This window comes from Oncorhynchus keta, unplaced genomic scaffold (assembly GCF_023373465.1).
Source record: "Oncorhynchus keta strain PuntledgeMale-10-30-2019 unplaced genomic scaffold, Oket_V2 Un_scaffold_14384_pilon_pilon, whole genome shotgun sequence".
Lineage (NCBI taxonomy): Eukaryota > Metazoa > Chordata > Actinopteri > Salmoniformes > Salmonidae > Oncorhynchus > Oncorhynchus keta.
The window spans coordinates 1,430,001-1,457,500 of record NW_026290787.1 but is presented as its reverse complement, the minus strand read 5'-3'; the positions used below and the strand labels follow the sequence as shown (position 1 = coordinate 1,457,500).

The 27,500-nt window shown below is 53.5% G+C and overlaps 1 protein-coding gene and 1 long non-coding RNA gene across 7 annotated transcripts in view; both read left to right on the top strand.

Annotated features, from left to right (window-relative positions):
* LOC127927495 (uncharacterized) overlaps positions 1 to 3,932 on the top strand; it is a 4,282-nt gene extending 350 nt beyond the window's left edge. Inside the window, exons 1-4 of one of the 6 annotated variants that reach the window (XR_008127797.1) lie at positions 1 to 1,883; positions 2,683 to 2,779; positions 2,877 to 3,021; positions 3,214 to 3,932. The exon at positions 1 to 1,883 is cut by the window's left edge and continues 350 nt beyond it. This is a non-coding gene — a long non-coding RNA (uncharacterized LOC127927495). Of the gene's footprint in view, positions 1,884 to 1,922; positions 2,272 to 2,478; positions 2,780 to 2,876; positions 3,022 to 3,213 lie in introns of those variants that run through there. The other 5 variants (XR_008127794.1, XR_008127796.1, XR_008127795.1 and 2 more) reach the window with 5 other exon arrangements.
* LOC118375732 (histone deacetylase 4-like) overlaps positions 1 to 27,500 on the top strand; it is a 144,836-nt gene that overhangs the window by 35,544 nt on the left and 81,792 nt on the right. The window contains 1 exon segment of the mRNA XM_052513969.1: positions 19,568 to 19,842. Within this exon segment, the coding sequence (XP_052369929.1) occupies positions 19,568 to 19,842 (275 nt within the window).

Genomic DNA, 27,500 nt, shown 5'->3' with positions numbered 1-27,500 from the left:
GGATGAGCCCTTTTGGAGATCAACCTCTGCTTGAACCTGTCTTCTCCCACAGACATGGAGGACAGAGCATCCTCTCTCCTGTATGACCGTGACGTCCGCCCTCGTCCATAGATTAGTCTGGGTTAAGTAGCGAGAGATGTACTTGTGCACGTATGTATGGGCACCCTCATATCCTCACGTCTCACCCTTCAGTTCCTCACGTCCCACATCTCCCCCTTTCTCTCCCCCGTCCCTCTCCCGGCTGCCGCGCTGCAGACTGGAACGCTGACGTCAGCCGGAGGCCCCGGACAGGCCGGAGCATGTTGGGATGAGTCGGGCTCGCTGCACACAGACACCCCATTTCTCTCCCTGTCTCTCTGACTAGAGGAACACAGGCGTGTTGAGGAACTCCTCTGTCTGTAAGATGAGCTGCCAGAGGGCGGCTCCAAGACACTGACTGACAGACAGACCGGCCATTTGAGTGACTGATCTCTCATAGAGTTCCTCGTGGTTTCCTGTGGGGTGTTGGCTTGGACGTGTTGGCTCTCATCCTCTGTCCCTCTAGGTATTAATATGAAAGCCTGGTGTACATGAACCTGCACTTATTGTCACTGTTTTGCAAAACCTCTGGTTTCCTTCATAATCATTGATCTTGAACCACCTTGAACCACTCAGTTTCCCATCACAGCAACCTGTGTCTGTCATGCCGTCTCTCCCTCTCCTTGTTTCGCCTCCCGCCAGGCCTTGTGTCAAACTTCTCACCATTCACATCTCTAAATGTGGTAAATAACATCTCCCCGGCCCATTCTGACCGGCGATACGTAGGGCTCGGCCTGGGTTGAGCTCGACATCTATTAGACTTAATGAGTGAAGTGTTGAGCCTTTGCAATCAGACTGAGGGACATCCTCAGACAACAGGCTTTAAATCAGAGCTGCGCTTCAGAGCGAGCAGCTGTAATGTCTGGTAGATCTATTTCTATCTGTGTTCTGTAATGGGAGCCGGCAGAGGGGGCAGGGAGGCCCCCCAGGGGTGGTAAACACATTGTTATCTGAGGAGAAAGGTGAGGCAGAGGGGAAGAAACGGGAGATATGTAAATAGATAGAATAGTGTGATAGAGATGTGTGTGGAGAGAGACGGAGAGAGTGGGCGAAAGAGGCTGACAGAGAGGGGGACAGAGCGAGAAAGAAGAGAGAGAGTAGTAGTGGTTGTTTATATGGAGTGTTGGAGGGAGTCTGTTTGGTGTAATGAATAAGCCAAGTCACTACTGAATAATCTATGGCTCACATGGTGGGGAGCTTCCCCCGTGGAAGCTGAAAATAGGAAGAGAGAACAGGGGGGAAACAGTGAAAGGTCTCAGCCACCTCCCTCCACATCTCTCCATCTATTTCTCCATCTATCTATTTCTCCATCTATTTCTCTTCATTTGAGGTACTGTTGCACGTGCTGTATGCATGGAGCCGTGAGCTGTTATGAATGTTTATTGCAGGTTATATAATGCATTGTAAGGTCTTATAATGCATTGATAGAATTAACTATAAATTATTTAATATCATCCATTATAAACCAGTAGCTGATAAGGGGCGTTACCTAAATGTATTTGCGTCAGAAATAATTCCTCTTATTATAAAAACAATTCCTGGGAATTCCTGGGTAAGACGGTAGGATTTTACACAAGACACAGTTGAGAGGTTTTCAAAGCCGTTTAGATGAAGGAGGAAAAAACTGTCTTCCTGCCAGCCGTGTTTTGATGCATGTAGGTTATTGTGTAAGAACTACTTTAGGAGGGCTTTCTTTACTGTAAGCCAGGTGTGTCTGCACCAGAGTGCATGTTGGCCCTTGTTTTGATGCAGGTAGGTTATTGTGTAAGAACTACTTTAGGAGGGCTTTCTTTACTGCAAGCCAGGTGTGTCTGCACCAGAGTGCACGTTGGCCCTTGTTTTGATGCAGGTAGGTTATTGTGTAAGAACTACTTTTGGAGGGCTTTCTTTACTGCAAGCCAGGTGTGTCTGCACCAGAGTGCACGTTGGCCCTTGTTTTGATGCAGGTAGGTTATTGTGTAAGAACTACTTTAGGAGGGCTTTCTTTACTGCAAGCCAGGTGTGTCTGCACCAGAGTGCATGTTGGCCCTTGTTTTGATGCAGGTAGGTTATTGTGTAAGAACTACTTTAGGAGGGCTTTCTTTACTGCAAGCCAGGTGTGTCTGCACCAGAGTGCATGTTGGCCCTTGTTTTGATGCAGGTAGGTTATTGTGTAAGAACTACTTTAGGAGGGCTTTCTTTACTGCAAGCCAGGTGTGTCTGCGCCAGAGTGCATGTTGGCCCTTGTTTTGATGCAGGTAGGTTATTGTGTAAGAACTACTTTAGGAGGGCTTTCTTTACTGCAAGCCAGGTGTGTCTGCACCAGAGTGCACGTTGGCCCTTGTTTTGATGCAGGTAGGTTATTGTGTAAGAACTACTTTAGGAGCAGGTGCTTTCTTTGCACTGTAATGCTTTCTTTACTGCAAGCCAGGTGTGTCTGCACCAGAGTGCATGTTGGCCCTTGTTTTGATGCAGGTAGGTTATTGTGTAAGAACTACTTTAGGAGGGCTTTCTTTACTGTAAGCCAGGTGTGTCTGCACCAGAGTGCATGTTGGCCCTTGTTTTGATGCAGGTAGGTTATTGTGTAAGAACTACTTTAGGAGGGCTTTCTTTACTGTAAGCCAGGTGTGTCTGCACCAGAGTGCATGTTGGCCCTTGTTTTGATGCAGGTAGGTTATTGTGTAAGAACTACTTTAGGAGGGCTTTCTTTACTGTAAGCCAGGTGTGTCTGCGCCAGAGTGCACGTTGGCCCTTGTTTTGATGCAGGTAGGTTATTGTGTAAGAACTACTTTAGGAGGGCTTTCTTTACTGCAAGCCAGGTGTGTCTGCACCAGAGTGCATGTTGGCCCTTGTTTTGATGCAGGTAGGTTATTGTGTAAGAACTACTTTAGGAGGGCTTTCTTTACTGTAAGCCAGGTGTGTCTGCACCAGAGTGCATGTTGGCCCTTGTTTTGATGCAGGTAGGTTATTGTAAGAACTACTTTAGGAGGGCTTTCTTTACTGTAAGCCAGGTGTGTCTGCACCAGAGTGCATGTTGGCCCTTGTTTTGATGCAGGTAGGTTATTGTGTAAGAACTACTTTAGGAGGGCTTTCTTTACTGCAAGCCAGGTGTGTCTGCGCCAGAGTGCATGTTGGCCCTTGTTTTGATGCAGGTAGGTTATTGTGTAAGAACTACTTTAGGAGGGCTTTCTTTACTGCAAGCCAGGTGTGTCTGCACCAGAGTGCATGTTGGCCCTTGTTTTGATGCAGGTAGGTTATTGTGTAAGAACTACTTTAGGAGGGCTTTCTTTACTGCAAGCCAGGTGTGTCTGCACCAGAGTGCATGTTGGCCCTTGTTTTGATGCAGGTAGGTTATTGTGTAAGAACTACTTTAGGAGGGCTTTCTTTACTGCAAGCCAGGTGTGTCTGCACCAGAGTGCATGTTGGCCCTTGTTTTGATGCAGGTAGGTTATTGTAAGAACTACTTTAGGAGGGCTTTCTTTACTGCAAGCCAGGTGTGTCTGCACCAGAGTGCATGTTGGCCCTTGTTTTGATGCAGGTAGGTTATTGTGTAAGAACTACTTTAGGAGGGCTTTCTTTACTGTAAGCCAGGTGTGTCTGCACCAGAGTGCATGTTGGCCCTTGTTTTGATGCAGGTAGGTTATTGTGTAAGAACTACTTTAGGAGGGCTTTCTTTACTGCAAGCCAGGTGTGTCTGCACCAGAGTGCATGTTGGCCCTTGTTTTGATGCAGGTAGGTTATTGTGTAAGAACTACTTTAGGAGGGCTTTCTTTACTGTAAGCCAGGTGTGTCTGCACCAGAGTGCATGTTGGCCCTTGTTTTGATGCAGGTAGGTTATTGTGTAAGAACTACTTTAGGAGGGCTTTCTTTACTGCAAGCCAGGTGTGTCTGCACCAGATGCGGCCCTTGTTTTGATGCAGGTAGGTTATTGTGTAAGAACTACTTTAGGAGGGCTTTCTTTACTGTAAGCCAGGTGTGTCTGCACCAGAGTGCATGTTGGCCCTTGTTTTGATGCAGGTAGGTTATTGTGTAAGAACTACTTTAGGAGGGCTTTCTTTACTGTAAGCCAGGTGTGTCTGCGCCAGAGTGCACGTTGGCCCTTGTTTTGGTGAGAGGAAAGTGGGATACAGGCGTGGTTATCTCCGTGAACTTCATGCAAGCGTTGACGTCACCGCGAGCCGGGGGAGATGGCCAGATATCGATGTTTATCTTGCCAAAATAAGTGGCTCCCGTGAGAGACGTCAGGTTGTTGCTGAAATGGAATCCGAGCTTGTGCACCGTGGTTTAAAACAACTGGGGAGTGGTGCCTATAGCTTGTGCACCGTGGTTTAAAACAACTGGGGAGTGGTGCCTATAGCTTGTGCACCGTGGTTTAAAACAACTGGGGAGTGGTGCCTATAGCTTGTGCACCGTGGTTTAAAACAACTGGGGAGTGGTGCCTATAGCTTGTGCACCGTGGTTTAAAACAACTGGGGAGTGGTGCCTATAGCTTGTGCACCGTGGTTTAAAACAACTGGGGAGTGGTGCCTATAGCTTGTGCACCGTGGTTTAAAACAACTGGGGAGTGGTGCCTATAGCTTGTGCACCGTGGTTTAAAACAACTGGGGAGTGGTGCCTATAGCTTGTGCACCGTGGTTTAAAACAACTGGGGAGTGGTGCCTATAGCTTGTGCACCGTGGTTTAAAACAACTGGGGAGTGGTGCCTATAGCTTGTGCACCGTGGTTTAAAACAACTGGGGAGTGGTGCCTATAGCTTGTGCACCGTGGTTTAAAACAACTGGGGAGTGGTGCCTATAGCTTGTGCACCGTGGTTTAAAACAACTGGGGAGTGGTGCCTATAGCTTGTGCACCGTGGTTTAAAACAACTGGGGAGTGGTGCCTATAGCTTGTGCACCGTGGTTTAAAACAACTGGGGAGTGGTGCCTATAGCTTGTGCACCGTGGTTTAAAACAACTGGGGAGTGGTGCCTATAGCTTGTGCACCGTGGTTTAAAACAACTGGGGAGTGGTGCCTATAGCTTGTGCACCGTGGTTTAAAACAACTGGGGAGTGGTGCCTATAGCTTGTGCACCGTGGTTTAAAACAACTGGGGAGTGGTGCCTATAGCTTGTGCACCGTGGTTTAAAACAACTGGGGAGTGGTGCCTATAGCTTGTGCACCGTGGTTTAAAACAACTGGGGAGTGGTGCCTATAGCTTGTGCACCGTGGTTTAAAACAACTGGGGAGTGGTGCCTATAGCTTGTGCACCGTGGTTTAAAACAACTGGGGAGTGGTGCCTATAGCTTGTGCACCGTGGTTTAAAACAACTGGGGAGTGGTGCCTATAGCTTGTGCACCGTGGTTTAAAACAACTGGGGAGTGGTGCCTATAGCTTGTGCACCGTGGTTTAAAACAACTGGGGAGTGGTGCCTATAGCTTGTGCACCGTGGTTTAAAACAACTGGGGAGTGGTGCCTATAGCTTGTGCACCGTGGTTTAAAACAACTGGGGAGTGGTGCCTATAGCTTGTGCACCGTGGTTTAAAACAACTGGGGAGTGGTGCCTATAGCTTGTGCACCGTGGTTTAAAACAACTGGGGAGTGGTGCCTATAGCTTGTGCACCGTGGTTTAAAACAACTGGGGAGTGGTGCCTATAGCTTGTGCACCGTGGTTTAAAACAACTGGGGAGTGGTGCCTATAGCTTGTGCACCGTGGTTTAAAACAACTGGGGAGTGGTGCCTATAGCTTGTGCACCGTGGTTTAAAACAACTGGGGAGTGGTGCCTATAGCTTGTGCACCGTGGTTTAAAACAACTGGGGAGTGGTGCCTATAGCTTGTGCACCGTGGTTTAAAACAACTGGGGAGTGGTGCCTATAGCTTGTGCACCGTGGTTTAAAACAACTGGGGAGTGGTGCCTATAGCTTGTGCACCGTGGTTTAAAACAACTGGGGAGTGGTGCCTATAGCTTGTGCACCGTGGTTTAAAACAACTGGGGAGTGGTGCCTATAGCTTGTGCACCGTGGTTTAAAACAACTGGGGAGTGGTGCCTATAGCTTGTGCACCGTGGTTTAAAACAACTGGGGAGTGGTGCCTATAGCTTGTGCACCGTGGTTTAAAACAACTGGGGAGTGGTGCCTATAGCTTGTGCACCGTGGTTTAAAACAACTGGGGAGTGGTGCCTATAGCTTGTGCACCGTGGTTTAAAACAACTGGGGAGTGGTGCCTATAGCTTGTGCACCGTGGTTTAAAACAACTGGGGAGTGGTGCCTATAGCTTGTGCACCGTGGTTTAAAACAACTGGGGAGTGGTGCCTATAGCTTGTGCACCGTGGTTTAAAACAACTGGGGAGTGGTGCCTATAGCTTGTGCACCGTGGTTTAAAACAACTGGGGAGTGGTGCCTATAGCTTGTGCACCGTGGTTTAAAACAACTGGGGAGTGGTGCCTATAGCTTGTGCACCGTGGTTTAAAACAACTGGGGAGTGGTGCCTATAGCTTGTGCACCGTGGTTTAAAACAACTGGGGAGTGGTGCCTATAGCTTGTGCACCGTGGTTTAAAACAACTGGGGAGTGGTGCCTATAGCTTGTGCACCGTGGTTTAAAACAACTGGGGAGTGGTGCCTATAGCTTGTGCACCGTGGTTTAAAACAACTGGGGAGTGGTGCCTATAGCTTGTGCACCGTGGTTTAAAACAACTGGGGAGTGGTGCCTATAGCTTGTGCACCGTGGTTTAAAACAACTGGGGAGTGGTGCCTATAGCTTGTGCACCGTGGTTTAAAACAACTGGGGAGTGGTGCCTATAGCTTGTGCACCGTGGTTTAAAACAACTGGGGAGTGGTGCCTATAGCTTGTGCACCGTGGTTTAAAACAACTGGGGAGTGGTGCCTATAGCTTGTGCACCGTGGTTTAAAACAACTGGGGAGTGGTGCCTATAGCTTGTGCACCGTGGTTTAAAACAACTGGGGAGTGGTGCCTATAGCTTGTGCACCGTGGTTTAAAACAACTGGGGAGTGGTGCCTATAGCTTGTGCACCGTGGTTTAAAACAACTGGGGAGTGGTGCCTATAGCTTGTGCACCGTGGTTTAAAACAACTGGGGAGTGGTGCCTATAGCTTGTGCACCGTGGTTTAAAACAACTGGGGAGTGGTGCCTATAGCTTGTGCACCGTGGTTTAAAACAACTGGGGAGTGGTGCCTATAGCTTGTGCACCGTGGTTTAAAACAACTGGGGAGTGGTGCCTATAGCTTGTGCACCGTGGTTTAAAACAACTGGGGAGTGGTGCCTATAGCTTGTGCACCGTGGTTTAAAACAACTGGGGAGTGGTGCCTATAGCTTGTGCACCGTGGTTTAAAACAACTGGGGAGTGGTGCCTATAGCTTGTGCACCGTGGTTTAAAACAACTGGGGAGTGGTGCCTATAGCTTGTGCACCGTGGTTTAAAACAACTGGGGAGTGGTGCCTATAGCTTGTGCACCGTGGTTTAAAACAACTGGGGAGTGGTGCCTATAGCTTGTGCACCGTGGTTTAAAACAACTGGGGAGTGGTGCCTATAGCTTGTGCACCGTGGTTTAAAACAACTGGGGAGTGGTGCCTATAGCTTGTGCACCGTGGTTTAAAACAACTGGGGAGTGGTGCCTATAGCTTGTGCACCGTGGTTTAAAACAACTGGGGAGTGGTGCCTATAGCTTGTGCACCGTGGTTTAAAACAACTGGGGAGTGGTGCCTATAGCTTGTGCACCGTGGTTTAAAACAACTGGGGAGTGGTGCCTATAGCTTGTGCACCGTGGTTTAAAACAACTGGGGAGTGGTGCCTATAGCTTGTGCACCGTGGTTTAAAACAACTGGGGAGTGGTGCCTATAGCTTGTGCACCGTGGTTTAAAACAACTGGGGAGTGGTGCCTATAGCTTGTGCACCGTGGTTTAAAACAACTGGGGAGTGGTGCCTATAGCTTGTGCACCGTGGTTTAAAACAACTGGGGAGTGGTGCCTATAGCTTGTGCACCGTGGTTTAAAACAACTGGGGAGTGGTGCCTATAGCTTGTGCACCGTGGTTTAAAACAACTGGGGAGTGGTGCCTATAGCTTGTGCACCGTGGTTTAAAACAACTGGGGAGTGGTGCCTATAGCTTGTGCACCGTGGTTTAAAACAACTGGGGAGTGGTGCCTATAGCTTGTGCACCGTGGTTTAAAACAACTGGGGAGTGGTGCCTATAGCTTGTGCACCGTGGTTTAAAACAACTGGGGAGTGGTGCCTATAGCTTGTGCACCGTGGTTTAAAACAACTGGGGAGTGGTGCCTATAGCTTGTGCACCGTGGTTTAAAACAACTGGGGAGTGGTGCCTATAGCTTGTGCACCGTGGTTTAAAACAACTGGGGAGTGGTGCCTATAGCTTGTGCACCGTGGTTTAAAACAACTGGGGAGTGGTGCCTATAGCTTGTGCACCGTGGTTTAAAACAACTGGGGAGTGGTGCCTATAGCTTGTGCACCGTGGTTTAAAACAACTGGGTAGTGGTGCCTATAGCTTGTGCACCGTGGTTTAAAACAACTGGGGAGTGGTGCCTATAGCTTGTGCACCGTGGTTTAAAACAACTGGGGAGTGGTGCCTATAGCTTGTGCACCGTGGTTTAAAACAACTGGGGAGTGGTGCCTATAGCTTGTGCACCGTGGTTTAAAACAACTGGGGAGTGGTGCCTATAGCTTGTGCACCGTGGTTTAAAACAACTGGGGAGTGGTGCCTATAGCTTGTGCACCGTGGTTTAAAACAACTGGGGAGTGGTGCCTATAGCTTGTGCACCGTGGTTTAAAACAACTGGGGAGTGGTGCCTATAGCTTGTGCACCGTGGTTTAAAACAACTGGGGAGTGGTGCCTATAGCTTGGGCACCGTGGTTTAAAACAACTGGGGAGTGGTGCCTATAGCTTGGGCACCGTGGTTTAAAACAACTGGGGAGTGGTGCCTATAGCTTGGGCACCGTGGTTTAAAACAACTGGGGAGTGGTGCCTATAGCTTGTGCACCGTGGTTTAAAACAACTGGGGAGTGGTGCCTATAGCAGACTGCATGCTTATAGTTGTGTGCGGCCTACCTGTGGCCCGGCTAGACTGAACCCTTCTACTGTAGGCCTTCCCCCATGTCCTTCCACTGTCCCAGAAATCAATGCTCTGTGATGTAGAACACAACTGTGAAGTTTCTCTTACGCTTCCGCCCGCTAGCAACGCCAACGTCAGAGCAAATAACACAAGGGGGTGTGTGTTGACGGGGAGTCTCCTAGCAACCATAAAGAGCCCCTATAGCCTTAATTAAGTTCACTTGAGGCTATAGACATATATTTCACAGTACTGTGATCTGAAGAATAGAGAGCTGTGTGTGTGTGTGTGTGTGTGTGTGTGTGTGTGTGTGAGAGACGCCAGAGCAATGTCCAACACTGTGGGTGTATTTCTAGGGGGAACTAGTTTTCTGTACTCAGAGGGAAGAGGGGGGATGCAGTGTCCACTCTGCTATCTCTCTCCTGTGTATCTGCCGTCAGTTCCAGGAAATGGAGGAGCAGCAGAATAAACAGACAGCAGGCCTACGACAGCCCTGTGATGTCACCAGCACAGAGAGAGGGAGGAGGGCACAGAGACTGGTATAAAGAGGGAGAGGGGAGGGACTCAGAGACTGGTAAAAAGAGGGAGAGGGGAGGGACACAGAGACTGGTAAAAAGAGGGAGAGGGGAGGGACACAGACTGGTACAAAGAGGGAGAGGGGAGGGACACAGAGACTGGTAAAAAGAGGGAGAGGGGAGGGACACAGACTGGTAAAAAGAGGGAGAGGGGAGGGACACAGACTGGTACAAAGAGGGAGAGGGGAGGGACACAGAGACTGGTAAAAAGCGGGAGAGGGGAGGGACACAGCGACTGGTACAAAGAGGGAGAGGGGAGGGACACAGAGACTGGTAAAAAAGAGGGAGAGGGGAGGGACACAGACTGGTAAAAAGAGGGGAGAGGGGAGGGACTCAGAGACTGGTAAAAAGAGGGAGAGAGGAGGGACTCAGAGACTGGTAAAAAGCGGGAGAGGGGAGGGACACAGAGACTGGTAAAAAGAGGGAGAGGGAGAGGGGAGGGACACAGAGACTGGTAAAAAAGGGAAGAGGGAGAGGGGAGGGACACAGAGACTGGTAAAAAAAGGGAGAGGGGAGGGACACAGAGACTGGTAAAAAGAGGGAAGAGGGAGAGGGGAGGGACACAGACTGGTAAAAAGAGGGGAGAGGGAGAGGGGAGGGACACAGACTGGTAAAAAGCGGGGAGAGGGGAGGGACACAGACTGGTAAAAAGAGGGAGAGGGGAGGGACACATACTGGTAAAAAGAGGGAGAGGGGAGGGACACATACTGGTAAAAAGAGGGAGAGGGGAGGGACACATACTGGTAAAAAGAGGGAGAGGGGAGGGACACATACTGGTAAAAAGAGGGAGAGGGAGGGACACATACTGGTAAAAAGAGGGAGAGGGGAGGGACACATACTGGTAAAAAGAGGGAGAGGGGAGGGACACATACTGATAAAAAGAGGGAGAGGGGAGGGACACAGAGACTGGTAAAAAGAGAGAAGAGGGAGAGGGGAGGGACACAGAGACTGGTAAAAAACAAGAGGGAGAGGGGAGGGACACAGAGACTGGTAAAAAGAGGGAAGAGGGAGAGGGGAGGGACACAGAGACTGGTAAAAGAGGGAAGAGGGAGAGGGGAAAAGGGACACAGACTGGTAAAAAGAGGGAGGGAAAAAGAGGGAGAGGGGGGACACAGACTGGTAAAAAGAGGGGAGAGGGAGGGGAGGGACACAGACTGGTAAAAAGAGGGAGAGGGAGGGACACAGACTGGTAAAAAGAGGGAGAGGGGAGGGACACAGACTGGTAAAAAGAGGGAGAGGGGGGAGGGACACAGACTGGTAAAAAGAGAGAAGAGGGAGAGGGGAGGGACACAGAGACTGGTAAAAAAAGGGAGTGGGGAGGGACACAGACTGGTAAAAAGTGAAGAGGAGAGGGGAGGGACACAGACTGGTAAAAAGAGGGAGAGGGGAGGGACACATACTGGTAAAAAGAGGGAGAGGGGAGGGACACATACTGGTAAAAAGGGGAGAGGGGAGGGACACATACTGGTAAAAAGAGGGAGAGGGGGGAGGGACACACTGGTAAAAAGAGGGAGAGGGGAGGGACACAGAGACTGGTAAAAAGGGAGGGAGAGGGAGGGACACAGAGACTGGTAAAAAGAGGGAAGAGGGAGGGGAGGGACACAGAGACTGGTAAAAAGAGGGAGAGGGGAGGGACACAGAGACTGGTAAAAAGAGGGAGGGGAGGGAGGGACACAGACTGGTAAAAAGGGGAGAGGAGAGGGGAGGGACACAGACTGGTAAAAAGAGGGAGGGAGGGACACAGACTGGTAAAAAGAGGGGGAGGGGGAGGGACTGAGACTGGTAAAAAGAGGGAGAGGGGAGGGACTCAGAGACTGGTAAAAAGAGGGAGAGGGGAGGGACACAGAGACTGGTAAAAAGAGGGAGAGGGAGGGGAGGGACTGGTAGAAAGAGGGAAAAAGAGGGAAAAAGAGGGGAGGGACAGAGACTGGTAAAAAGAGGGAGAGGGGAGGGACACAGACTGGTAAAAAGAGGGAGAGGGGAGGGACACAGACTGGTAAAAAGAGGGAGAGGGAGGGACACAGACTGGTAAAAAGAGGGAGAGGGGAGGGACTCAGAGACTGGTAAAAAGAGGGAGAGGGGAGGGACTCAGAGACTGGTAAAAAGAGGGAGAGGGGAGGGACACAGACTGGTAAAAAGAGGGAAGAGGGAGGGGGAGGGACTCAGAGACTGGTAAAAAGAGGGAAGAGGGAGAGGGGAGGGACTCAGACTGGTAAAAAGAGGGAAGAGGGAGAGGGGAGGGACTCAGAGACTGGTAAAAAGAGGGAGAGGGGAGGGACTCAGACTGGTAAAAAGAGGGAAGAGGGGGAGGGACTCAGAGACTGGTAAAAAGAGGGAGAGGGGAGGGACACAGACTGGTAAAAAGAGGGAAGAGGGAGAGGGAGGGACACAGACTGGTAAAAAGAGGGAGAGGGGAGGGACTCAGAGACTGGTAAAAAGAGGGAGAGGGGAGGGACAGAGACTGGTAAAAAGGGAAGAGGGAGAGGGGAGGGACACAGAGACTGGTAAAAAGGGGGAAGAGGGGAGAGGGGAGGGACACAGACTGGTAAAAAGAGGGAGAGGGGAGGGACACAGACTGGTAAAAAGAGGGAAGAGGGAGAGGGGAGACACAGAGACTGGTAAAAAGAGGGAAGAGGGAGAGGGGAGGGACACAGAGACTGGTAAAAAGAGGGAAGAGGGAGAGGGGAGGGACACAGACTGGTAAAAAGAGGGAGAGGGAGGGACTCAGAGACTGGTAAAAAGAGGAGAGGGGAGGGACACATACTGGTAAAAAGAGGGAGAGGGGAGGGACACATACTGGTAAAAAGAGGGAGAGGGGAGGGACACAGAGACTGGTAAAAAAAGAGGGAGGGAGGGACACAGAGACTGGTAAAAAGAGAGAAGAGGGAGAGGGGAGGGACACAGAGACTGGTAAAAAGAGGGAAGAGGGAGAGGGGGAGGGACACAGAGACTGGTAAAAAGAGGGAAGAGGGAGAGGGGAGGGACACAGACTGGTAAAAAGAGGGGAGAGGGAGAGGGGAGGGACACAGACTGGTAAAAAGAGGGAGAGGGGAGCTGACACAGACTGGTAAAAAGAGGGAGAGGGAGGGACACAGACTGGTAAAAAGAGGGAGAGGGGAGGGACTCAGAGACTGGTAAAAAGAGGGAGAGGGGAGGGACTCAGAGACTGGTAAAAAGAGGGAAGAGGGAGAGGGGAGGGACTCAGAGACTGGTAAAAAGAGGGAAGAGGGAGAGGGGAGGGACACAGACTGGTAAAAAGAGGGGAGAGGGAGGGACAGACTGGTAAAAAGAGGGAGAGGGGAGGGACACAGACTGGTAAAAAGACGGAGAGGGGAGGGACACAGACTGGTAAAAAGAGGGAGAGGGGAGGGACTCAGAGACTGGTAAAAAGAGGGAGAGGGGAGGGACACAGACTGGTAAAAAGAGGGAAGAGGGAGAGGGGAGGGACTCGAGACTGGTAAAAAGAGGGAAGAGGGAGAGGAGGGACTCAAGACTGGTAAAAAGAGGGAAGAGGGAGAGGGGAGGGACTCAGAGACTGGTAAAAAGAGGGAGAGGGGAGGGACTCAAGACTGGTAAAAAGAGGGAAGAGGGAGAGGGGAGGGACTCAGAGACTGGTAAAAAGAGGGAGAGGGGAGGGACACAGACTGGTAAAAAGAGGGAAGAGGGAGAGGGGAGGGACACAGACTGGTAAAAAGAGGGAGAGGGGAGGGACTCAGAGACTGGTAAAAAGAGGGAGAGGGGAGGGACTCAGAGACTGGTAAAAAGAGGGAAGAGGGAGAGGGGAGGGACTCAGAGACTGGTAAAAAGGGGGAAGAGGGAGAGGGAGGGACACAGACTGGTAAAAAGAGGGAGAGGGGAGGGACACAGACTGGTAAAAAGAGGGAAGAGGGAGGGGAGGACACAGAGACTGGTAAAAAGAGGGAAGAGGGAGAGGGGAGGGACACAGAGACTGGTAAAAAGAGGGAAGAGGGAGAGGGAGGGACACAGACTGGTAAAAAGAGGGAGAGGGGAGGGACTCAGAGACTGGTAAAAAGAGGGAGAGGGGGAGGGACTCAGAGACTGGTAAAGAGAGGGAAGAGGGAGAGGGAGGGACTCCGAGACTGGTAAAAAGGGGGAAGAGGGAGATGGGAGGGACACAGACTGGTAAAAAGAGGGAGAGGGGAGGGACACAGACTGGTAAAAAGAGGGAGAGGGGAGGGACACAGACTGGTAAAAAGAGAGAAGAGGGAGAGGGGAGGGACACAGAGACTGGTAAAAAAAAAGGGGAGTGGGGAGGGACACAGAGACTGGTAAAAAGAGTGAAGAGGGAGAGGGGAGGGACACAGACTGGTAAAAAGAGGGAGAGGGAGAGACACATACTGGTAAAGAGGAGAGGGAGGGACACATACTGGTAAAAAGAGGGAGGGGAGGGACACATACTGGTAAAAAGAGGGAGAGGGGAGGGACACATACTGGTAAAAAGAGGGAGAGGGGAGGGACACATACTGATAAAAAGAGGGAGAGGGGAGGGACACAGAGACTGGTAAAAAGAGATAAGAGGGAGAGGGAGGGACACAGAGACTGGTAAAAAGAGGGAAGAGGGAGAGGGGAGGGACACAGAGACTGGTAAAAAGAGGGAAGAGGGAGAGGGGAGGGACACAGACTGGTAAAAAGAGGGGAGAGGGAGAGGGGAGGGACACAGACTGGTAAAAAGAGGGAGAGGGGAGGGACACAGACTGGTAAAAAGAGGGAGAGGGGAGGGACACAGACTGGTAAAAAGAGGGAGAGGGGAGGGACTCAGAGACTGGTAAAAAGAGGGAGAGGGGAGGGACTCAGAGACTGGTAAAAAGAGGGAAGAGGGAGAGGGGAGGGACTCAGAGACTGGTAAAAAGAGGGAAGAGGGAGAGGGGAGGGACACAGACTGGTAAAAAGAGGGGAGAGGGGAGGGACACAGACTGGTAAAAAGAGGGAGAGGGGAGGGACACAGACTGGTAAAAAGAGGGAGAGGGGAGGGACACAGACTGGTAAAAAGAGGGAGAGGGGAGGGACTCAGAGACTGGTAAAAAGAGGGAGAGGGGAGGGACACAGACTGGTAAAAAGAGGGAAGAGGGAGAGGGGAGGGACTCCGAGACTGGTAAAAAGAGGGAAGAGGGAGAGGGGAGGGACTCAAGACTGGTAAAAAGAGGGAAGAGGGAGAGGGGAGGGACTCGGAGACTGGTAAAAAGAGGGAGAGGGGAGGGACACAGACTGGTAAAAAGAGGGAAGAGGGAGAGGGGAGGGACACAGACTGGTAAAAAGAGGGAGAGGGGAGGGACTCAGAGACTGGTAAAAAGAGGAGAGGGGAGGGACTCAGAGACTGGTAAAAAGAGGGAAGAGGGAGAGGGAGGGACTCCGAGACTGGTAAAAAGGGGGAAGAGGGAGAGGGAGGGACACAGACTGGTAAAAAGAGGGAGAGGGGAGGGACACAGACTGGTAAAAAGAGGGAAGAGGGAGAGGGAGGGACACAGAGACTGGTAAAAGAGGGAAGAGGGAGAGGGAGGGACACAGAGACTGGTAAAAAGAGGGAAGAGGGAGAGGGAGGGACACAGACTGGTAAAAAGAGGGAGAGGGGAGGGACTCAGAGACTGGTAAAAAGAGGGAGAGGGAGGGACTCAGAGACTGGTAAAGAGAGGGAAGAGGGAGAGGGGAGGGACTCAGAGACTGGTAAAAAGGGGAAGAGGGAGAGGGGAGGGACACAGACTGGTAAAAAGAGGGAGAGGGGAGGGACACAGACTGGTAAAAAGAGAAGAGGGAGAGGGAGGGACACAGAGACTGGTAAAAAGAGGGAAGAGGGAGAGGGGAGGGACACAGAGACTGGTAAAAAGAGGGAAGAGGAAGAGGGGAGGGACACAGACTGGTAAAAAGAGGGAGAGGGGAGGGACACAGACTGGTAAAAAGAGGGAGAGGGGAGGGACACAGACTGGTAAAAAGAGAGAAGAGGGAGAGGGGAGGGACACAGAGACTGGTAAAAAAAAGGGGAGTGGGGAGGGACACAGAGACTGGTAAAAAGAGTGAAGAGGGAGAGGGGAGGGACACAGACTGGTAAAAAGAGGGAGAGGGGAGGGACACATACTGGTAAAAAGAGGGAGAGGGGAGGGACACATACTGGTAAAAAGAGGGAGAGGGGAGGGACACATACTGGTAAAAAGAGGGAGAGGGGAGGGACACATACTGGTAAAAAGAGGGAGAGGGGAGGGACACATACTGATAAAAAGAGGGAGAGGGGAGGGACACAGAGACTGGTAAAAAGAGAGAAGAGGGAGAGGGGAGGGACACAGAGACTGGTAAAAAGAGGGAAGAGGGAGAGGGGAGGGACACAGAGACTGGTAAAAAGAGGGAAGAGGGAGAGGGGAGGGACACAGACTGGTAAAAAGAGGGGAGAGGGAGAGGGGAGGGACACAGACTGGTAAAAAGAGGGAGAGGGGAGGGACACAGACTGGTAAAAAGAGGGAGAGGGGAGGGACACAGACTGGTAAAAAGAGGGAGAGGGGAGGGACTCAGAGACTGGTAAAAAGAGGAGAGGGGAGGGACTCAGAGACTGGTAAAAAGAGGGAAGAGGGAGAGGGGAGGGACTCAGAGACTGGTAAAAAGAGGGAAGAGGGAGAGGGGAGGGACACAGACTGGTAAAAAGAGGGAGAGGGGAGGGACACAGACTGGTAAAAAGAGGGAGAGGGGAGGGACACAGACTGGTAAAAAGAGGGAGAGGGGAGGGACACAGACTGGTAAAAAGAGGGAGAGGGGAGGGACTCAGAGACTGGTAAAAAGAGGGAGAGGGGAGGGACACAGACTGGTAAAAAGAGGGAAGAGGGAGAGGGGAGGGACTCAGAGACTGGTAAAAAGAGGGAAGAGGGAGAGGGGAGGGACTCGGAGACTGGTAAAAAGAGGGAGAGGGGAGGGACTCAGAGACTGGTAAAAAGAGGGAGAGGGGAGGGACACAGACTGGTAAAAAGAGGGAAGAGGGAGAGGGGAGGGACACAGACTGGTAAAAAGAGGGAGAGGGGAGGGACTCAGAGACTGGTAAAAAGAGGGAGAGGGGAGGGACTCAGAGACTGGTAAAAAGAGGGAAGAGGGAGAGGGGAGGGACTCCGAGACTGGTAAAAAGGGGGAAGAGGGAGAGGGGAGGGACACAGACTGGTAAAAAGAGGGAGAGGGGAGGGACACAGACTGGTAAAAAGAGGGAAGAGGGAGAGGGGAGGGACACAGAGACTGGTAAAAAGAGGGAAGAGGGAGAGGGGAGGGACACAGAGACTGGTAAAAAGAGGGAAGAGGGAGAGGGGAGGGACACAGACTGGTAAAAAGAGGGAGAGGGGAGGGACTCAGAGACTGGTAAAAAGAGGGAGAGGGGAGGGACTCAGAGACTGGTAAAGAGAGGGAAGAGGGAGAGGGGAGGGACTCCGAGACTGGTAAAAAGGGGGAAGAGGGAGAGGGGAGGGACACAGACTGGTAAAAAGAGGGAGAGGGGAGGGACACAGACTGGTAAAAAGAGGGAAGAGGGAGAGGGGAGGGACACAGAGACTGGTAAAAAGAGGGAAGAGGGAGAGGGGAGGTACACAGAGACTGGTAAAAAGAGGGAAGAGGAAGACGGGAGGGACACAGACTGGTAAAAAGAGGGAGAGGGGAGGGACACAGACTGGTAAAAAGAGGGAAGAGGGAGAGGGGAGGGACACAGATGGGTAAAGACAGAGGAGGGACACAGAGAGAGGTAGCTAGCAAGGGAGCAGGAGTGTTGAGAAAGCAGAACAGAAAACTGAGGAAAGGAGAGGAGGACAGAGACTGACAGAAATATAAAGAGCAGCACCACTAAAGCTAAATAGATCCTTACACAAGGCAGAGACGAGCTGTAGAGGAGGAAACGAGGACGGGGGAAAGAGAAGAGGAGAGCGTTTATTGCCATGATCACTACAGCGCTGACGGGTATGTCAATTATATATGTTCTATTACACATTGCTTCTCTGAAAGTAGTTCCTCTCTCTCTCTCTCTCTCTCTCTCTCTCTCTCTCTCTCTCTCTCTCTCTCTCTCTCTCTCTCTTTGTCTTTGTGTCTGTCTCTCTCTTTCTCCTCTTTCTCATTCTCTCTTTCTCTTCTTTCTTTCTTTCTCTCCTCTTTCTCTCTCTCTCTATTCCTCTCTGTTACGTTCTCTCTCTCTCTGCTTGTTGGTTAGTGTTGTGTACACGGAGTGGTATAGTCAATGAGATGATCACAGGCAGTACCAGTCAGTGGCTGCAGCATGTGTTTCAGAGTGAGGACATTATGGTTGTATGTGTGTCTCTCTGCACGGGACAGAAGCGCCAGTCGTTGGTCTTGGAATGCTGTGCTTGACTGTGTGTGGGAGGGGTCCTTAGGGAGGAGGGCAAAGAATTGGGGTAGGGAGAGAAAATCTACATATTGGTTTGTGCAGCATCACTAAGTACGTTTACATAAACACTTCTAATTCAATATTAAACTGATTAGAAGGCTGAGTATGGGATTAGTCATGTAAACGCGTATTCTGCTCATCTTAAGGGGCGTAAGGTCAAAATCGAAGTAAGCACACAGCGATTAAAATATCTGGTTTTCTGAGCGATCTTTCAAATTGCTAGGACACGTTAACACCCTAATTGGAGTTTGAGCGGTGTATTTGATATGCGTATGACCCACCAAGCACCAGCAGCACAAGGTTAGTGAGTTAGGGGAAAACTTACAGCATCTTCAAAATAGGTTTCACATACCAACTGTATATGTCCCAACTCAAACGCTTCCCTAAAAGAACATGATCGCTGTGGGAAAACGTTTGTTTTGATTGGTGATTTTTCTGCGTATAGACAAGTCCCATCAGGTAGCCTGGTTTCAGATGTGTCCATGTAAACAGGATTATTATGGAAATGGTTCTTCTTGAAAAGCATGTCGACGTGATCTGACTATTCACTATTATTGTGTGCATGTAACCATACTCATTCATCTGATGAACCCAGAGACTGTGTCTGCCTTTACTGTGTGACTGTGTGTGCTGCACCTAGTGTGTGTGTGTGTGACTGTGTGTGCTGCACCTAGTTTGTGTGTGTGTGACTGTGTGTGCTGCACCTAGTGTGTGTGTGTGTGACTGTGTGTGCTGCACCTAGTTTGTGTGTGTGTGACTGTGTGTGCTGCACCTAGTGTGTGTGTGTGTGACTGTGTGTGCTGCACCTAGTTTGTGTGTGTGTGACTGTGTGTGCTGCACCTAGTGTGTGTGTGTGTGACTGTGTGTGCTGCACCTAGTTTGTGTGTGTGTGACTGTGTGTGCTGCACCTAGTGTGTGTGTGTGTGTGACTGTGTGTGCTGCACCTAGTTTGTGTGTGTGTGACTGTGTGTGCTGCACCTAGTGTGGGTGTTAGCCTAACACGATTAAGACAGAGTTTCAAGCAAACATATCTGGCTGTCTGGCACGCTGTTGGGAAAACTTGTAGATAAATAATCGTCCAATCGCGACTATTTATTCAGATTTAATGGGGAGGAAGCCGTGCGATTGGAGGTTCTGGGGGTGGTTGGCCAGGGCTGAAGTCTCCTCCACCACGCCACAGTTCAATGCAGTCTTTGTGAGAGGAGTGCAACACTTCATGTTTGACTTATCAGGGCCAGATTGACAGTACTGTGAAGGGGCTCTCTGTGCTGATAAGGATTGTGTGTGTGTGTGTGTGTGTGTGTGTGTGTGTGTGTGTGTGTGTGTGTGTGTGTGTGTGTGTGTGTGTGTGTGTGTGTGTGTGTGTGTGTGTGTGTGTGTGTGTGTGTGTGTGTGTACAGAATGTGATGGCTGTTTTATTTGATCTACTTGGGTCCCATCATTTAGTCTTTTTTCATTATTCAATATGCATGGACTACCATTCTGTCTCTCTGTTCCTCTCTCTAGTGGACATTAACTCTGCCCTGCCCCTGCGTCTCCCCCCGGCTGCCATCCCCATGGACCTACGCATTGACCAGCACCATCACCAGCAGCAGCTGTCCATGTCACCTTCTGCAGCCCAGGCATCTGCAGCCCAGGCCAGAGAGCAGCAGCTGCAGCAGGAGCTCCTGTCCCTGAAACACAAACAACAGATTCAGAGACAGCACCTCATCGCTGAGTTCCAGAGGCAACATGAGCAGCTCAACCGCCAGCATGAAGCCCAGCTACAGGAACATGTTAAGGTGAGGGGGGGGAGGGAGGGAGGGTGAGTGAGTGAGTGAGGAGGGAGGGTGGGAGGGTGGGAGAGGGAGAGTGAGTGAGTGGGAGAGGGAGGGAGGGAGGGAGGCGGAGGGGGTGAGTGGGAGGGTGGGTGGGAGGAGGGTGGGGGTGGGAGAGAGAGGAGGGAGGGAGGAGGGTGGGAGAGAGAGGGAGGGAGGAGGGTGAGTGGAGTGAGAGGGAGGGAGGGGGTGGGAGAGAGAGGGAGGGAGGAGGGTGAGTGAGTGAGAGGGAGGGAGGGGGTGGGAGAGGGAGGGAGGGAGGGTGAGTGAGTGAGTGAGTGGGAGAGGGAGGGAGGGAAGAGGGAGGGTGAGTGAGTGGGAGAGGGGGAGGGAGAGGGAGGGAGGGAGGGTGAGTGGGTGGGAGAGTGAGGGAGGGTGGGAGAGTGAGGGAGGGTGGGAGAGTGAGGGAGGAGTGAGGGAGGAGGGAGGGTGGGAGAGTGAGGGAGGGTGAGTGGGAGGAGGAGGAGGGGGAGGAGGAGGAGGGGGGGTGAGTGGGAGAGGGAGGGAGAGGGAGGGTGGGAGGAGGGAGGGGTGGGAAGGAGAGTGGGAGAGGGAGGGAGGGTGAGTGAGTGAGTGGGAGAGGGAGGGAGGGTGAGTGGGAGAGAGAGGGAGGGTGGGAGGGTGGGAGAGGGAGGGAGGGTGGGAGAGGGAGGGAGGGTGGGAGAGTGGGAGGGAGGGAGGGAGAGTGAGGGAGGGAGGGAGAGGGAGGGTGATTGAGTGGGAGAGAGAGAGGGAGGGAGGAGGAGGGGAGTGAGTGAGTGGGAGAGAGGGAGGGAGGAGGGTGAGTGAGTGAGAGGGAGGGAGGGAGAGGGAGGGAGGAGGGAGGGTGAGTGAGTGGGAGGGAGGGAGGGTGGGAGAGTGAGGGGGTGGGAGAGTGAGGGAGGAGGGAGAGTGAGGGAGGGTGGGAGAGTGAGGGAGGGGAGGGAGGGAGGGTGGGAGGAGGGGGAGGGAGGGAGGGAGGGAGGGAGGAGGGAGAGTGAGTGAGGGGAGAGGGAGGGAGGGTGGGAGGTGAGGGAGGGTGGGAGAGTGAGGGAGAGTGAGGGAGGGTGGGAGAGTGAGGGAGGGAGGAGGGAGGGTGGGAGAGTGAGGGAGGGTGAGTGGGAGACGGAGGGAGGGAGGAGGGGGGTGAGTGGGAGAGGGAGGGTGGGAGAGAGGATGGGAGGAGGGAGGGGGTGGGGGTGGGAAGGAGAGTGGGAGAGGGAGGGTGAGTGAGTGGGAGAGGGAGGGTGAGTGGGAGAGAGAGAGAGGGAGGGAGGAGGGAGGGAGGGAGGGAGGGTGAGTGAGTGGGAGAGGGAGGGAGGGAAGAGGGAGGGTGAGTGAGTGGGAGAGAGAGGGAGGGAGTGGGAGAGAGAGGGAGGGAGTGGGAGAGTGAGGGAGGGTGGGAGAGTGAGGGAGGGTGGGAGAGGGAGGGAGGGTGGGAGAGGGAGGGTGATTGAGTGGGAGAGGGAGGGAGGGAGGGAGGGAGGAGGGAGGGGGTGAGTGGCAGAGGGAGGGAGGGAGAGGGAGGGTGGGTGGGAGAGGGAGAGTGGGAGAGGGTGGGAGGAGGGTGGGGGTGGGAAGGAGAGTGGGAGAGGGAGGGAGGGTGAGTGAGTGAGTGAGTGAGTGAGTGGGAGAGGGAGGGAGGGTGAGTGGGAGAGAGAGAGAGGGAGGGAGGAGGGTGGGAGGAGGAGGGGGGGTGAGTGGGAGAGAGAGGGAGGGAGGAGGGTGAGTGAGTGAGTGAGAGGGAGGGAGGGAGGGAGAGGGAGGGAGGAGGGAGGGTGAGGAGTGGGAGAGGGAGGGTGGGGAGAGAGTGAGGGAGGGTGGGAGAGTGAGGGAGGGTGGGAGAGTGAGGGAGGGTGGAGAGGGAGGGAGGAGGGAGAGGGAGGGAGGGTGGGAGAGTGAGGGAGGGAGGAGGGTGGTAGGGAGGAGGGAGGGGGGGTGCAAGGCTCCGCTCCAGAAGCATGTCAAGAAAGACAGTAATTTCCCTCTCATACATGTCTAAACTAGATCTTTCTCAGTGTAGCAGAAGCCTTTCAGCCCTATGATATTTGCCCTGCTCTTTGGGCCTGTAAGTGACCAAGATTCTGCTGATTGAAGGGCTGAGGGCTGATCCTAGTACAGTGCTAACAGCACAAGGGCTCCTTTGGCCTGTGGTGGGGCTGGAAGACCACTCAGGTAGCAGAGAGTGACGCAAAGCCAAGGCAGGGAGGCCCAGGCTCAATCAGCCCCATTCAGAGCCTGTACACACACACACACACCGAGACCTGCAGCGCTCACACCGAGACCTGCAGCACACACACCGAGACCTGCAGCACACACACCAAGACCTGCAGCGCACACAACGAGACCTGCAGCGCTCACACCGAGACCTGCAGCGCACACACCGAGACCTGCAGCGCACACAACGAGACCTGCAGCGCGCACACCGAGACCTGCAGCGCACACACCAAGACAGCGCGCACACCGAGACCTGCAGCGCACACACCAAGACCTGCAGCGCACACACCGAGACCTGCAGCGCACACACCGAGACCTGCAGCGCACACACCGAGACCTGCAGCGCACACACCGAGACCTGCAGCACACACACCGAGACCTGCAGCGCACACACCGAGACCTGCAGCGCACACACCGAGACCTGCAGCGCACACACCGAGACCTGCAGCGCACACACCGAGACCTGCAGCGCACACACCGAGACCTGCAGCGCACACACCGAGACCTGCAGCGCACACACCGAGACCTGCAGCGCGCACACCGAGACCTGCAGCGCGCACAGCGCGCACACCGAGACCTGCAGAGCACACACCAAGACCTGCAGCGCGCACAGCGCGCACACCGAGACCTGCAGCGCACACACCGAGACCTGCAGCGCGCACAGCGCTCACACCGAGACCTGCAGCGCACACACCGAGACCTGCAGTGCGCACACCGAGACCTGCAGCACACACACCGAGACCTGCAGCGCGCACAGCGCGCACACCGAGACCTGCAGCGCACACACCGAGACCTGCAGCGCACACACCGAGACCTGCAGCACACACACCGAGACCTGCAGCGCACACACCGAGACCTGCAGCGCACACACCGAGACCTGCAGCACACACACCTAGACCTGCAGCACACACACCGAGACCTGCAGCACACACACCGAGACCTGCAGCACACACACCTAGACCTGCAGCACACACACCGAGACCTGCAGCACACACACCTAGACCTGCAGCACACACACCTAGACCTGCAGCACACACACCGAGACCTGCAGCACACACACCGAGACCTGCAGCACACACACCGAGACCTGCAGCGCACACACCGAGACCTGCAGCGCACACACCGAGACCTGCAGCGCACACACCCAGACCTGCAGCACACACACCGAGACCTGCAGCACACACACCGAGACCTGCAGCGCGCACAGCGTGCACACCGAGACCTGCAGCGCACACACCCAGACCTGCAGCGTACACACCGAGACCTGCAGCGCACACACCGAGACCTGCAGCGGGCACACCGAGACCTGCAGCGCACACACCCAGACCTGCAGCACACACACCGAGACCTGCAGCACACACACCCAGACCTGCAGCGCACACACACCGAGACCTGCAGCACACACACCGAGACCTGCAGCGCACACACACCGAGACCTGCAGCGCACACACACCGAGACCTGCAGCACACACACACCGAGACCTGCAGCGCACACACCGAGACCTGCAGCGCACACACACCGAGACTGCAGCGCCACACCGAGACCTGCAGCGCACACACACCGAGACCTGCAGCGCACACACACCGAGACCTGCAGCGGGCACACCGAGACCTGCAGCACACACACCGAGACCTGCAGCACACACACCGAGACCTGCAGCACGCACACCTAGACCTGCAGCGCGCACACCGAGACCTGCAGCGCGCACACCGAGACCTGCAGCGCACACACCGAGACCTGCAGCACACACACCGAGACCTGCAGCACACACACCGAGACCTGCAGCGCACACACACCGAGACCTGCAGCGGGCACACCGAGACCTGCAGCACACACACCGAGACCTGCAGCACACACACCTAGACCTGCAGCGCACACACCTAGACCTGCAGCACACACACCTAGACCTGCAGCACACACACCGAGACCTGCAGCGCACACACCTAGACCTGCAGCACACACACCGAGACCTGCAGCACACACACCGAGACCTGCAGCGCACACACACCGAGACCTGCAGCGCACACACACCGAGACCTGCAGCGGGCACACCGAGACCTGCAGCGGGCACACCGAGACCTGCAGCGGGCACACCGAGACCTGCAGCACACACACCGAGACCTGCAGCACACACACCGAGACCTGCAGCGGGCACACCGAGACCTGCAGCGGGCACACCGAGACCTGCAGCACACACACACCGAGACCTGCAGCACACACACCGAGACCTGCAGCGGGCACACCGAGACCTGCAGCACACACACCGAGACCTGCAGCGCGCACACCGAGACCTGCAGCGCGCACACCGAGACCTGCAGCACACACACCGAGACCTGCAGCACACACACCGAGACCTGCAGCACACACACCGAGACCTGCAGCACGCACACCGAGACCTGCAGCGCGCACACCGAGACCTGCAGCGCGCACACCGAGACCTGCAGCACACACACCGAGACCTGCAGCACACACACCGAGACCTGCAGCACACACACCGAGACCTGCAGCGCACACACCGAGACCTGCAGCGCACACACCTAGACCTGCAGCACACACACCTAGACCTGCAGCACACACACCGAGACCTGCAGCGCACACACCGAGACCTGCAGCGCCTGCAGCACACACCGAGACCTGCAGCGCACACACCGAGACCTGCAGCACACACCTAGACCTGCAGCGCACACACCTGCAGACCAGCAGCGCACACACCGAGACCTGCAGCACACACACCTAGACCTGCAGCACACACACCGAGACCTGCAGCGCACACACCTCTGCCTATCACCAAGACAGGTCAAGGAGTGGGAAAGAAAGTAGGAGACAGACACTGGTGGATTGGAAAGAGGAAGACATCTAATCTTGTTGTTTTCCTGTATACCTCTATAGAACTCTTTAGGTTAAGGTGTCTCCCCTTAAATGCACCAAAGGCTGGATTCCAGACTTAAAGCCCTCCCTTCTATTTGCCCTTGAATATTGAAAGGGGGAAAGTTTGGGACCTATCCAAAAGCATACCGTGCCTGCCTGCTGCTCTTCTGTCACGCACCTCCTCACCTCCCATATGAATGTATCCATCAGCAGGACTCTTGTTCCAGTCACCTTCCCTTGACGGTGAACACGCCTGCATGTCCTCGCTAGCAGGCGCTTATTTAACACACGAAACCATCCAAGGCAATAACAAACATCTCCCACAAAATACGGCCAAACAAATTAATCAAATATTGGAGTTGGGCACTCTACTAAGGTGTGTGTGTGTGTGTGTGTGTGTGTGTGTGTGTGTGTGTGTGTGTGTGTGTGTGTGTGTGTGTGTGTGTGTGTGTGTGTGTGTGTGTGTGTGTGTGTGTGTGTGTGTGTGTGTGTGTGTGTGTGTGTGTGTGTGTGTGTGTGTGGGGATCTAATGGTTCAGTTTGGTCGTGATGTAGAGGGTCCATGGTACGTACAGAGAGGAAAGGTTATTCACGTATTGACTGGAGTGGTGTGGCTCCTGTAAACATGCTGGGAACATTTGCATGGACAGTGATTGGGCTGAGGCTGAATAGATGTGTTGTGATATGTGAGGTGACCAAGCTAGCATGTTCACCTGGGTCTAAGGTGAACGTGTCAGGAATGGGGGATAGCTGCGAGAGACCAGACCTGCAGGGCAAGGAGAGAGACGGGAGGGAGAAATCAGCATTGGCTCCTGGCTCCAGAACCAACAGCAGGGTGTTGTACCAACATTGAATTAACATTATAGTACTGTTACTGTAACATTGTAGTAATATAACGTTATCGCAGGATCTCCTGGCTCTGGATGTTGTAGTAACGTTGTGTTCCCCTCATGCAGCACCAGCAGGAGCTCCTGACCCAGGATGTTGTAGTAACGTTGTGTTCCCCTCATGCAGCACCAGCAGGAGCTCCTGACCCAGGATGTTGTAGTAACGTTGTGTTCCCCTCATGCAGCACCAGCAGGAGCTCCTGGCCCAGGATGTTGTAGTAACGTTGTGTTCCCCTCATGCAGCACCAGCAGGAGCTCCTGACCCAGGATTGTAGTAACGTTGTGTTCCCCTCATGCAGCACCAGCAGGAGCTCCTGGCCCAGGATGTTGTAGTAACGTTGTGTTCCCCTCATGCAGCACCAGCAGGAGCTCCTGACCCAGTATGTTGTAGTAACGTTGTGTTCCCCTCATGCAGCACCAGCAGGAGCTCCTGGCCCAGGATGTTGTAGTAACGTTGTGTTCCCCTCATGCAGCACCAGCAGTTGTGTAGTAACGTTGTGTTCCCCTCATGCAGCACCAGCAGGAGCTCCTGGCCCAGGATGTTGTAGTAACGTTGTGTTCCCCTCATGCAGCACCAGCAGGAGCTCCTGGCCCAGGATGTTGTAGTAACGTTGTGTTCCCCTCATGCAGCACCAGCAGGAGCTCCTGACCCAGGATGTTGTATAACGATGTAGTAACGTTGTGTTCCCCTCATGCAGCACCAGCATGAGCTCCTGGCCCAGGATGTTGTAGTAACGTTGTAGTAATGTTGTGTTTCCCTCATGCAGCACCAGCAGGAGCTCCTGGCCCCAGGATGTTGTAGTAACGTTGTAGTAATGTTGTGTTCCCCTCATGCAGCACCAGCAGGAGCTCCTGACCCAGGATTGTAGTAACGTTGTCGTTGTGTTTCCCTCATGGCACCAGCCCTCATGTAGCACCAGCAGGAGCTCCTGGCCCAGGATGTTGTAGTAACGTTGTGTTCCCCTCATGCAGCACCAGCAGGAGCTCCTGACCCAGGATGTTGTAGTAACGTTGTGTTCCCCTCCATGCAGCACCAGCAGGAGCTCCTGGCCCAGGATGTTGTAGTAACGTTGTAGTAATGTTGTGTTCCCCTCATGCAGCACCAGCAGGAGCTCCTGACCCAGGATTGTAGTAACGTTGTGTTCCCCTCATGCAGCACCAGCAGGAGCTCCTGGCCCAGGATGTTGTAGTAACGTTGTGTTCCCCTCATGCAGCACCAGCAGGAGCTCCTGACCCAGTATGTTGTAGTAACGTTGTGTTCCCCTCATGCAGCACCAGCAGGAGCTCCTGGCCCAGGATGTTGTAGTAACGATGTAGTAACGTTGTGTTTCCCTCATGCAGCACCAGCATGAGCTCCTGGCCCAGGATGTTGTAGTAACGTTGTAGTAATGTTGTGTTCCCCTCATGCAGCACCAGCAGGAGCTCCTGACCCAGGATTGTAGTAACGTTGTGTTCCCCTCATGTAGCACCAGCAGGAGCTCCTGGCCCAGGATGTTGTAGTAACGTTGTGTTCCCCTCATGCAGCACCAGCAGGAGCTCCTGACCCAGGATGTTGTAGTAACGTTGTGTTCCCCTCCATGCAGCACCAGCAGGAGCTCCTGGCCCAGGATGTTGTAGTAACGTTGTAGTAATGTTGTGTTCCCCTCATGCAGCACCAGCAGGAGCTCCTGA